Source organism: Engraulis encrasicolus, chromosome 11 (assembly GCF_034702125.1).
Source record: "Engraulis encrasicolus isolate BLACKSEA-1 chromosome 11, IST_EnEncr_1.0, whole genome shotgun sequence".
Taxonomy (NCBI): domain Eukaryota; kingdom Metazoa; phylum Chordata; class Actinopteri; order Clupeiformes; family Engraulidae; genus Engraulis; species Engraulis encrasicolus.
This window is the reverse complement of record NC_085867.1, coordinates 4054600-4067155: the sequence shown is the minus strand read 5'-3', so window position 1 is coordinate 4067155 and position 12556 is coordinate 4054600. Positions and strand designations below refer to the sequence as shown.

The window sequence follows — 12556 nt, the reverse complement described above, 5'->3', positions numbered from 1 at the left end:
TGTGTACTCTCCTTGTCTGTTTCTCCACAAGGTTGGCACACCAAATGGATTGCTGTCTACATACAGTATGTATCTACATATATGTATGCCGGAGGCTTTTGCAGTATTGTTCCTTATTGGGCAATATTCTTCCAGTATTGGGCATTCATGGCCTAATGGTTAGAGAGTTGATCTTTGAATCCGAGGGTTGCATGCTCCATCCATAGCTGAAGTGTCCTTGAGCAAGGCACCTAACCCCACATTGCTCCAGGGACTGTAACCAATACCCTGACAAATAATAACTAAGACGCTTTGAATGAATGAAAGCTAAGTGAAATGTAATGTAATGATCCTTTGTGTTGACATAATTTCTTGTAAAATCTTAGCAAATTTGATCAATTTTAAAAGGTGATAAAATAGGCTTGATATTTGAATGGCTATTTCTAGGTGTGATGAATTTCCTTAATACGCAGTGTTAACCTGTTGAAAGATATTAGTCATGAGGCAGATGTCGAATAACTCCGTGAGCTTTATTCGAATAACTTGCAGCACGTACAGTTACAGCTTGCTTGCTCTCCTGCACTAGCTAAGACTGGCCCGCTCTGTAGACCTAGGCTGTATTTGTAGATTCTGTCTTAGAGTGCCACCTAGTGGCATCAGTACACTGTAACAAACCTAAACAGCCTAAAAACAAACTTTGAGCTACTTTTGTTAAATAAATAATATTTAAAAAACGCCCATTCACTGCCACTCAACAGTTCAAGTCTATTGTCCCACCTTTTAACATGCATCCAATTGGCTAGAAATTTGCAAGGAAGTTATAGTAGTGCAAAGGAACAATCCTGCAAAGGCATTTTGCAAAGCTTTACTTTTCAAGAGGTGTTTGCTGCAGGTCTGTGCCTCTTGCATGTGTTTGTGGAGTATTAATGTAGGCCTATGTACGTTTCGAATGTATTGATGTTTGTTGGTTGAATGTATGAATTTGTGTTGGTGTTGGTGTGCCTTTCAACTAATGTTAATGCCACTGTGTGTGTGTGTGTGTGTGCGCGCATGTGTGTGTGTGGTCGTGGTCAGAGTTCATAAAACCAGGGCTGAATCTCAAATGGTGCACTTGTGCACTTTAGTGTTCATGTTTCAGTGCGTACGCCGTATTAGTTACGCACTGAAACATAGTGCCCGAAGTGCACAAGTGCGCCATTTGAGACCAAGCCCAGGATTGGAGTGTAATATCATTGCTTAGAGAGGAATGATTGCCATTGGCATTGCATGGTTTTAAACAAGTGTGTTTTTGTGTGCGCTTTAAGGAATTGAAGTTGCATTCAAAGTCTAAGTGTTTGCTTTTCACGCCTCAGCCAACGGAAAGTCGAGTCGTGACACCCCATAGGCTTAAGGATCCTGCCATGCCTGCCAGCCTCAGATTGGACTTGTAATGGATTTCATCTCCGTTTTGCATGGACTGCATGAAAGGTGTTCCTGCCACATTTCATTTAGTCTGCAGAGGGGAGGCCCACAGCTGGCGGTCATATATGCCTCTTTATAGGCTGTTGCATCCGCTGTTAGTTATAGTTTCTTATTCAAGGGTTTTGTCTTTTTTCCCCCCATTGAGTTATTGGTGTTTTTTTTTCTTTTTACGTCAGACGTGTGTGTGTGTGTGTGTGTGTGTGTGTGTGTGTGTGTGTGTGTGTGTGTGTGTGTGTGTGTGTGTGTGTGTGTGTGTGTGTGTGTGTGCAGGGCTGGGCTGGGATCTGAAAAGGGCCCGGGCACTTTTTGACGCCTGAGGGCCCGACACCGATGCGGCGCCTATCGGTATATATGACATCATATATAATATAGACTACATTAAAAAGCTCACACGAAAAAAATGCTTCATCACTACTCACAATAACCTTCTTAGGGAGATGGTCGCAGTGTACCCTCATGTTCCCTTCATCCTGCATGTGAAGTTCTGAGTATGTTTGAGGGTAGGAGATAGAGAGGTGGACAACTAACTCTATTTTCCTGATTATTTTCCTGGCCAGTGAATCTCAATATATAAAAGTATTCATACCATTTCCCTTAAGCAAAAACTGAAAACATGTCCCAGACACAAACACCTTGTTAAGCAAAGCAATATTTCACTCACACACACACACACACACACACACACACACACACACACACACACACACACACACACACACACACACACACACACACACACACACACACACACACACACACACACACACACTGCAAAATGGACACCATATACAATAATAATAAAATGTAAATGTTTCAGCTTCAAATTGCTCCAGTCCACAGATACTGTCAGTGAGCTTACTAAATCCACAACAAAACCAAGTGACCGCACATTGCTTAGGTTTCCAACAGAGGTTGATGACGTTACGTACAATATCCTACGCCTTGGAGCGTCCAAACCGCGTCGCCTCAACCATGCAGATATTGAAACATCCACCCCAATGATTAAATGCTTTCCAGAACAAAATGTGTTTGCATGGATACAAAAGCCTATCCGTGAACACCACAGGGAAATTTAACTCATGAAGGCCCTGTAAAATATCAGACACACTCCAACAACAAAGTTAAGCTACCATGTTTAATAGCTATTACAACAAAGGGAGCGCGTATCTACCAAGCGATTCACAAACAGCACGGTAAGACGGTTTCTTTCTTAGCCATCTATGCAAAGAGGCAGCTCAGGATAATAGTCTTGATAATGACGTGGCATGCCATTACAGAAGGAAACAATAGCAAAAATACATTTAGTTTAAAACCATAGTTGCAAAAGACACGACAAGCAATAGACTAAAACAAGACATTTGTTGGATTTGAGAAAGTGAAAGTGGGGCTGCGCCGTTTAACACGTAATACAAGACGCAGGCGCACAGGTGGTTGTGACCAAGGAGAGTTAACTGACAGCTGACACGTAAAGACAAAAGATCTATTAGGCCTATGCTCGCGCAGCAATACAAAAAAGTTTAAGAAAATAAATCAATACATATTTGTGACTGATTTGAGCGAGAGGGGAGGGACGACATCTTTATTCTTTAGTTCCAGGCTACATGGGGAAAACGCCGAGGCGGTGTAGCTAATCTGCCTGGCCAGCCAGGGTAGGAGGGCAGCAACACAGCATCTCGTGACAGCTCAAGCCAAGGCAAATGGAAGATGTCTATGTGCTGGCGCAACATTACAAGACAAGTGCATGGGCATTTATCAAATGGATACAAATATTCATGACTGATTTGATAAGGTCAGCATGACAATTTGGTCTCAGCTAATGAAGGGGATAGGAAATTACGACACGCCGAAGCGGCGCATAGCTACAATGCATTGGCTAGCTGGGTGTGTTGAGGTGGGTGCTACCTCTCTCTCCCTGGGTCTCGTCTCGTCTCGTATCCGTCTGTACCTCCCCTGCTCGAACCATCTCCCGACCTCCGCCGCCTCTCCTCCGCCTCATTCTGCAACACCTTGCACTCGTTGATGCACCGGTGGCCCCGCTGTCCCAACCTGAGGTCGAGCTGTGTGATGCACCACCTCCCACGGCCACACGAGAGCTACCGGTCCGGAGCTCGAGCTGGTGGTGCTTTTAGCTTTGAACAATTCAGTGATTTAGCACATTTTGCTCAGTTTTCTTTTATTTAGTTTTTGCTTTCGCTTTTCCATGCGCTTTTCATAGCCAGTCCTTTCTTTCTCCATATAGCGTCCTGTATCCTCCGCTCCACCACCAGAGTTTTTATTAACCGAATAGTCACCATCCAAGTCAACGAAACTTTGGATGAAGATGCTGCTGCTGACAGTCAGACTAGTTGGGTCGAGCGAGGGCCTGCGGGGAGGGGCGGGCCTTCGATAAACAGTGCATTTCATTGGACTAAGCCAATGTGCCTCAAGAGAAGCATCCAATGAGCACCGATGTGTCATTTTTTTTTTTTCCGTCACAGACAAAAAAAATAATGTATATATTTTTGTATTATTATTTCGGGGCCTCGAGGGCCCGAAAGACGCGAGGGCCCACCGGGATTTGCCCGGTACGCCAGATGGCCAGTCCAGCCCTGTGTGTGTGTGTGTGTGTGTGTGTGTGTGTGTGTGTGTGTGTGTGTGTGTGTGTGTGTGTGTGTGTGTGTGTGTCTGTGTGTGTGTGTGACCAGATTGTGATCAAATAACTCTTCTTTGGACTCATCTGCCTCCCAATCCTCTGGTTTGTCCAAGTGCTCTCTGACAAAGCTGGGCCCTCATGTATCATCAGTTTGGAGAATCCCTTGTAGATCCTGTCATATGAGTGAAATTTGGAATGTGCGCAAGAACAGCAAAATTGGCATTCATCAAACGTTCTAACACTGGTCGTATGAATGCCTGTAGGTAATCTGCAACAATAAATCCCACACCTGCTAGTTCACCTTGCACGGGCACAATCACACTAATTTGCATCATGGAACGCCCCCAATTAACCATATATGGCTGCTGACACACGACTGCACAACGACCCACAGCACTAACCATCTAGTGAAGTTTGCGGATGACACAACACTGGTGGGCCTCATCACCAAGGGCGATGAGACTCACTACAGAGAAGAAGTAGACCTGCTGGCCAGATGGTGCAAAGACAACAACCTCCTGCTGAATGTCAACAAGACCAAGGAGATTGTTGTCAACTTCCAAAGGGTCCAAAAACAACTACCACCACTGACCATCGACGGCGATGCTGTGGAGAGAGTGAGCAGCACCAAGTTCCTTGGAGTGCACATCAGCGACGACCTCTCTTGGACCACCAACACTACATCACTGGCGAAGAAGGCCCATCAGCGTCTCTACTTCCTGCGCAAACTAAAGAAGGCAAGTGCTACACCCTCCATCATGACAACATTCTACAGAGCAACCATAGAGAGCGTCGTGTCCAACTGCATCACAGTGTGGGGAGGAAGCTGCACGGAGAAAAACAGGAAGACACTCCAGCGTGTTGTGAACACAGCGAAGAAGATCATTGGAGTACCACTCCCCTCCCTGCAGGACATTTACACCACACGCCTCACCCGGAAAGCACTGATGATCATCAAAGACACAAGCCACCCTGCACACAAACTGTTCAGCCTCCTGCCCTCTGGAAAGAGGTACAGGCGCCTCCGTTCCCGTACCACCAGGCTGGCGAGCAGCGCAATGCACCAAGCGATCAAGATGCTGAACACTCAACCCACTCTCCCTCCACTGTCAGCCTCTAGCCAGCAAGGCCACTGACAACCCCCCCCCCCACCACCATATCTGCGACTGAACATTCCACCTGCACTACTATACTTGTGACTGAACTTTCAACCTGCACTAACTCAAAACATGCACACACACACACACACACACACACACACACACACACACACACACACACACACACACACAAGCACACTGCACTTTCTGCACTAAACCCAAACATACACACACTGACACACACTGACACACACACACACACACAAGCACACTGCACTTTCTGCACTAAACCCAAACATACACACACTGACACATACACACACACACAGACACACGAACACACACACAGACGCACACCGCACCTTCTACCTGCACTAAACACATACACACACATACACACACACACACACACACACACACACACACACTGCTGCTGGTGTACTTGACAGACCTTTTTAATATTTATTTTTCTTCAAAATGCTACTATTACCATGTCAGAACGCTATAAAGGACTTTTTTAGGAAAAGCACAAAAGCACAACAATACCTCTTAATGTATGTCCTCTACAAGTCTTTTGTTGTCCAGTCTTGCACTTTAAATGTCTGTATGAGCACTGTCTATGTCCATACTGTCTTAAGTCCATGTATAAGTACTGTCTATGTCTATACTGTCTATGTCCTTACCTAGATTAGTCTGTCTGTATGGGAAAGCAAGAAATGTAATTTCAAATTCTTTGTATGACCAGTGCATGTAAAGATAAAGATAAACAATAAAACCTACTTGACTTGACTTGAACAATCCCTTTAAACGTCACCAGAACTCACAATTAAGTGCTTGGTGGAATAATGGAGAGGCGTGCAAAGAAATGTAACTTCTCTAAGATGGAGATTGAAGATCTGGTAACAGAGGTAAGCCAAAATCAAATATATTATTCGGCTCCTTGGATGGTGGCATAATGAACAAAAGAAAGAAAAAACATTTGCTTGGGAGAAGGTGGCCTGCTGAGTAAACGCTGTTGGATTCTAATAACAGACTGTAGTAGAGATAAAATAGAAATGGTTTGATATTAATGTTAAATACAAAAAAACATGTAGCTGCACACAAGAGGGCTGTTGTCTTGACCAGCGGAGGGAAAAACCCAGAAAAACATTCTCCCTGGATGAACAAATTGCAAGCATTGTTGGGGACTCTGGATACTCTGTGTTAAACTGTACAGCCGGGGACAACGACCTCTTTGAATCCACAGTGGCAAAGTCAAATACTGAATCACAACATGACCAAGATGGAGGTGAGCAATCTTTGCAAACATTTATTTGAAACAAAAATAGAACCACAGACTCCCAACTAATTGAATAATTAAACGTTTAAACAGAAATTGATATTTAACGCATCTGTCACATGCGCTCCTATCGTGGTGGTAGAGTTGGTGCCGGGTAGCCTGATAAACCAGCCTAAATGTGAGACCGGAGTAATTTAGTCTGGCCCCGATGAACGATACCTCCGAAGATTGTTGATGATAACAACCTGTTGATTTTTCAAACCGTGCCGGCGCTCTGACCAACAGAGGCAGTCGGTTGGTATGCAAATGAACCTAAAATGAACAGGCGGAGCATTCGGAGGGTCACACGCAGCCTCAAAATGAATGGCAGTGAATGAGAAGCCACTGGAGGGTAAACTTTGCTTTTTTAGGCTTTTAATCGTCGGGAGCACTTTCATTCAAAGTCCACTGCCTGCGTGGTGAATCCAGGGAAACGAGTATAAAGTGGCAGAACCATATATATGTCCGAACGACCACGACGAGTTATAGAATCTACTGTCCCCCCACCAAAACTCAGTCTGACAGCTTAGTTGTGGTGGGGGGACTGTGGATTCTACAACTGTTTGTGGTCGTTCGGACATAGATATGGTTCTGTTCAAAACGTTCTCAGATCCGAGGCCAGACCCACTCGTAGCTGAAAAATTTCGGCGTCCAGCCAGTGCCGCTGGTTTACCAGGCTAGGTGCCGGGGGGATCCTGACCTGTCGTCCTCATCCTCCTCTGTGCATCAGGCTAGGGCACCAAGGGTACTGAAGGAAGAGGTCCTGCAAAACCAAGAGGACATAGCCAGGGCGGAAGATAGAGATATGAATGGGCAAATAGAAAATCTGATACATGTGCTCACAGACATCAGTGAGGCACTGAAAACCATTGCCTTGTGTGCATCTGAAATGCTAAATGGTGAACTCTGCTGAGCAGTTCCTAAGGATGTAGGCCTTGGACATGAGCAGCAAGATGGACTTGAGGAAAACAGTGGTGACACTGAAGCAGGAGGCCACGGAACTAAAGGAAGAGAACAAGAAGTGGAAGAAGATGGTTCTCTAAAGACCATATGACACTTGGGAAATATTGTAATATACAGGCGCGGAGTGGCCGTCGGGAGATCGGGGACTTCTCCCGGTGGGCCGCGGCCGTGAAATGTAATATCGCAGTCGCCCTGTGTTATTTTCCGGCCCTGAAATTTGAAGATTGTACTTATATGCACTGACTTCCCTATTTCCACTTCCCAATCTTTCATTTTCGCTGACTAACCAGTATTTATATCGTCTACCAGACGGCAATACCTCACTGACGGTGTCAAACAGTAAATTGGCCACACCCCTTCTGTACTGATAATTTTCATACACCGTAGATCGCGGAAGTTTACAAGATCTTAGTAACACAGTTTCGTTTTCAGTATTTAAATAACCTTTGATATGTAGATTGGTTACCAAAGGATGGAAATATTAATAAATTATGATTTATTTTCCGATTTCCACACGACTGTTACAGTTTACAGTCTTCCCAGTCCAGATTCACTTGCTCTGTGGTTATTGAATTGGGTTACGAACAGACTCCACCAAGTGGTAAGGAAGAGAACTGCACCTAACAGAAGCAATGGGTTTTGTTTTGATTTGTTAGAACTACCAGTATATCTCCTTATAGTCGAAATAATATTATTATCATACATATATTTATATGTGGTACATTTAGGATGTAGCCTATGTCTGAAGAAATGGAACAAAATAATTACCACACAAGATTCTGATGTGACCAGTGCTGGGTGTGTAGGCTAAGCTGTGGATTAAAGTAGAGTGATGGCAAGAAACAAAGAAAAAAAGACATTTGCTGCGACGAAGACAACGTTTTAAGGTAGGCCTACACCGTTTGGTTATACATTTTGTTGACCTATGGTTGTGCTTTGAAGTACGGTAGCTAGGTTTGGCTTATTTGCTGCATGGTGGGTTTATTGCACAATGTAGACAGACTTTTTGTAAGCTATACTATACTATATTTTGTAAGCCTACTCTTCTGAAAATCCCCACACTCAAAACTTTGTGCCCATGCTCATCCTGTCTTCCTTAAACGATATTTCAATTTCAAACTGTCAAAATGACAGTGGAGTGCATATTTGCATGGAACAGTAGTGTGATGTAGCCTAACCTAGTAGGCCTATGAATGCTTTGGACTGTGATGATGGCTCCAGTGGTGTAGTCTACTTTTTGAAGTGGGTATACTGTATATTTGAGCATTTTTTGATGTGTACTGTATATATTTGTGCTATTGTAAATAATGGATCAATCAATTTTAAGTGGGTATACTGTAATCCCTGAAATTTTGAAATGGGTGCGTATACCTGCGTTTTACGTAGACTACACCACTGGCTGTGCATTTCATCAAGGTGTAGGCTAAATTCTCCAATTCAGGTTGATATTTTGACAACACTAATGTTCACATGTAGTACGACTGCAGATTTCGTGGCTTTTGTCTTTGGTTTAGGAACACCAGTTTGTTCGCTTTGTTTTTTTGTTTTTTTTTTAAAGAGGGCCGCCAAGGGGAAAATTCTCCCGGTGGGAAAAGGTGGGCCACTCCGCCCCTGGTAATATACACAAACACATTGAAACTAAGCATAAAATATAGGTCACTTGAAGTTGGTTTTGATCATTATGATAGAAAAAAAATATTTTGTATGGCCTTTGAATAGTGAGATTTTTGACATCTGCTGTCGCGCTTCCCACAAGTCCGTCACGTGACCGATGACGTTCACTCAGGAATCTATATCAGGACTATCTTGACACCTGTCAGGATTACCTGTCACAACTAACATGGATTCCGTAGTGGGTCTAGACAACTCCTTTGACGCATCCTCGGACCCTGAAACATTTTTTGAAGTAGAAGAGTCTGACCCGATACTGGAAGATAGTGGTGGAGGCATTATGCCCTACAGATATGCCCTACAGATATGAGCCGTATCTGGATGAGATGGAGCGACGGGGCTCCGAAAGTTCGTATGGCGAGGTAGCTCGGATGGCGAGGTAGAAGGCACTGTAGGTGGTGCTGCTGTGGCAGACGGCGGGATGCCAAGGGACGTTGGCAGGCTACAGCACGTGGAATGGTAACTACCTTCTTGTTCATTTTCCTGACAATGAACAGAGAGTAGACTCCGTGAGATAGTCTACAATACTCAATTTCTTCCAGAAAATGATCGCAATCCTCATTTTTTCCTGCTAACTCAAATGAATTGGGGAAAAATAAATGAGGCCTTCAATGAAAAAAAAACATGGTACCTAAAGTCAAATATGGCAGAGTTTTCCTGATGTTTTGAGGTTGTTTTGCTGCCTCTGGCACTGGACTGCTTGACTGTGTGCATGGAATTATGAAGTCTGTAGACCATCAACAAATTTTGCAGCATAATGTAGGAGTCCGCCCCTGAATCCCATAGAAAACCTATGGAGAGATCTGAAAATGGCAGTGTTTAGAACGCACCCTTCAAATCACCTCAAGGATGGTCTAAAATTCCAGCAGAGCGTTGTAGGAAACTCATTGATGGTTATCAGAAGTGGTTGTTCGCAGTTCTTTTGTCTAAAGGTTGTGCTACCCAGGCTGAGGGTGTCAATAGTTCTGTCCGGCCCATTTTTGGAGTTTTGTTTAAAATGGGCATTCATTTGACTTTTTTTTTCATTCTCTTTTGTGTTTTTTCATTGCAAGACAAACAAATGAAGATATTAATAATAAAAATAACATTTATGATTGCAATCATTTTCTGGAAGAAATGGAGTATTATCTGACACAATTGAAGGGGTGCCAATACTTTTGGCCAGCACTGTATATGCCTACTGTGTTGTAATACTGTTTGTTTGTACCAACGAGCATTTGTGTGCAGTCTGCTTCTCACATCCTAAAAGTAGCCTAATAGCCATAGGTAGGGGATTGTACAGATCGAAAAATCATTTTATGGCTCAGTGCCTCATTGTCTTCATCTTTATGTAGTTAGGCCTATATTATTATTTATTTTTTATAAAGGAACACCAAGGCCGTTAGACCAATTACACAGTTTGCCCTGCGTCATGGCTTGGCTCCAGTGCCAGTGCCGTTCCTTCCGCGAATAGGCTACTCTGGACTTTTACGCAAATCAACACTCGACATTGTTGTGAAGTTTGTGAAGTTCTGTGATTATTTCAAACTTCCTTGCCTTTATCTGTTGCATTTTAGGTGTTCTTGTGGGAGGTTTGTGCCAATGCCAACAGTAGAGGAGTCGGTGTGCTGCCGTGAACAGCCCAAAGTGTGCGCCAGGAGAGAAGAGGAGGGAACAGACATCCACTGCGCAACAGAACATGCTGGCTTTCAGACCGTTTGTCTGAACGAGCACGTTCTGCGCACCGCACATTTCCACTACCAGCAAGACTATGCGGACGTAGAGGGAATGAAGTGAGTAATCATATTGTAAAATCATTTATATGGAATAGTAGGAATCGTATGATTTCATATGATGTAACCTTCTGTGTAAAACGAACTGTCATACAGGCCTACATCTAAAACTCATCTGTTGTTTTTTCCTCTTCTGATCATCTTTCAACGTTTAGGTGGAAGAGATACACTGCATATAGACAGTTTGTTAGATGGTGCTATGAGTACCTGGGAAGACGCGTCAGGGTCCCCTTACCTTCCTGTGTGGTGTCGTCCATCCGGAGAACTTTTCCCTCTACAGATTACAGGGGGTTCCAGGACACCAACAGCCCGTGATGTTGCACATATAGGCCTAGGCTTTGCTGTCATCTTGTTACTTTTGTTTTCTTTTATCGTTTGAAGTGTTAGTAATTGAATGTCAATACATGTCACCTGTAGCTTCACGTGAATTTGTCTTTATTTTACAACTCACAATAGCTTACAACAAATAGGCCTAGGAGGCGCCAAATATACGACCTCACCAGTGGCGATTTTAGAAAGTCTGAGGTCCTAGACAAAGAACAGTTGGGTCATTCCACGCTAAATCTCCTAATCATCCCGCACGACCATCTCAGATTTGGTAGAAAAAAATCAAGGACGTTCACAAATGTCCCAATTGGAAAAGTGCAAAATTATAGCACTCAACTCCTCATAGTTTTGTCTTTAAAAATGTTTTTTGTCAGGTACCCCCCTGACTCGTTTTGAACAGAGTTCTCAGAGAGCCCACTTTCAGATTGCTGTAGCTAAAAAACTACCTTAAGTAGGTCCTTACAAATTTCAAGGGGTAACATTTGGAACATTTACTTGTGAAATGTGGATGTTTACACATCCTCTTGTCATTTACCACCGTTTTCTAGGGGCTTAAAGTTGCTTGAAAAATTCTCACCTTTGAATTTGTGGGCATCTTTGAAGGACTGTGGTAAGCGCAGTTTTAAAGACAGAGGTTTAATATGGACAACGTATGTTCCCAACCATTCTGTGCATGTTGTGTTGAACAGTTTAGAAGATATTAAGTCTTTAAAATGTTAAAAAAAAGTCACGACTCACCACCGTATTATCAACAGTTTTGAAAGAGTAAATGTCTGTTCTTAAAGGGACACTCCACCCATTTCGCATTAGGCTTTCCATTGATAGACACCCAGTCATACTTTTGAATGGTCTTTCAAAAATCTCTCAATTCCCCCTGAGATTGGAGAAATCCACATTCATCTCTTAACACTTCCTATGTCAATGATGTAAAAATGGTCATTTTGCATCATCGACATAGGAAGTGTAAGAGAGGTGGATTTCTGTTGAGACTACAAGCCTTTTTCCCACCTTTTCAACCCCGCCCATAGGGAGTTGGACCTAATGCTCTAACAGACCTATCACAGATCAGTGTCCCAGTGCTTTTGAAATCACTGGCATTGAGGCTCCAGTAAGCAGTGTTGCCAGATTGGGCTGTTTCCCACCCAATTGGGCTGCTTGGGATGGCCGTCTGCGGGTAAAAATGGCATTTTACAGGAAAGCTCGCCCAATCTTTCCCATCGACATCAATAGAATTGGGCGGGATTTAGTGCTTCCAGGTGGGTTTTGAGCATTTTTTGGGCTGGAAATCATCAGCCTCATCTGGCAACACTGCCAGTAAGTCACTGGCATAGCT

General features: G+C 43.6%; 1 protein-coding gene across 1 annotated transcript; it reads left to right on the top strand.

Moving 5' to 3' along the window:
• Positions 1 to 1335: 1335 nt before the first annotated feature.
• LOC134458733 (P2X purinoceptor 7-like) lies at positions 1336 to 11212 on the top strand. The gene is made up of 3 exons (XM_063211152.1): positions 1336 to 1446; positions 10681 to 10896; positions 11052 to 11212. The coding sequence occupies exons 1-3, from the start codon at positions 1409 to 1411 to the stop codon at positions 11209 to 11211; spliced, it is 414 nt and encodes a 137-aa protein (XP_063067222.1). The 5' UTR covers positions 1336 to 1408; the 3' UTR covers position 11212.
• Positions 11213 to 12556: the final 1344 nt, after the last annotated feature.

Coding starts and splice junctions, on each gene's coding strand:
- LOC134458733 (XM_063211152.1), top strand. CDS start 1,409: ATGGATTTCATCTCCGTTTTGCATGGACTGCATGAAAG. Junction 1,447..10,680: donor TTGCATGGACTGCATGAAAG/GTGTTCCTGCCA, acceptor GTTGCATTTTAG/GTGTTCTTGTGGGAGGTTTG. Junction 10,897..11,051: donor GCGGACGTAGAGGGAATGAA/GTGAGTAATCAT, acceptor TTCAACGTTTAG/GTGGAAGAGATACACTGCAT.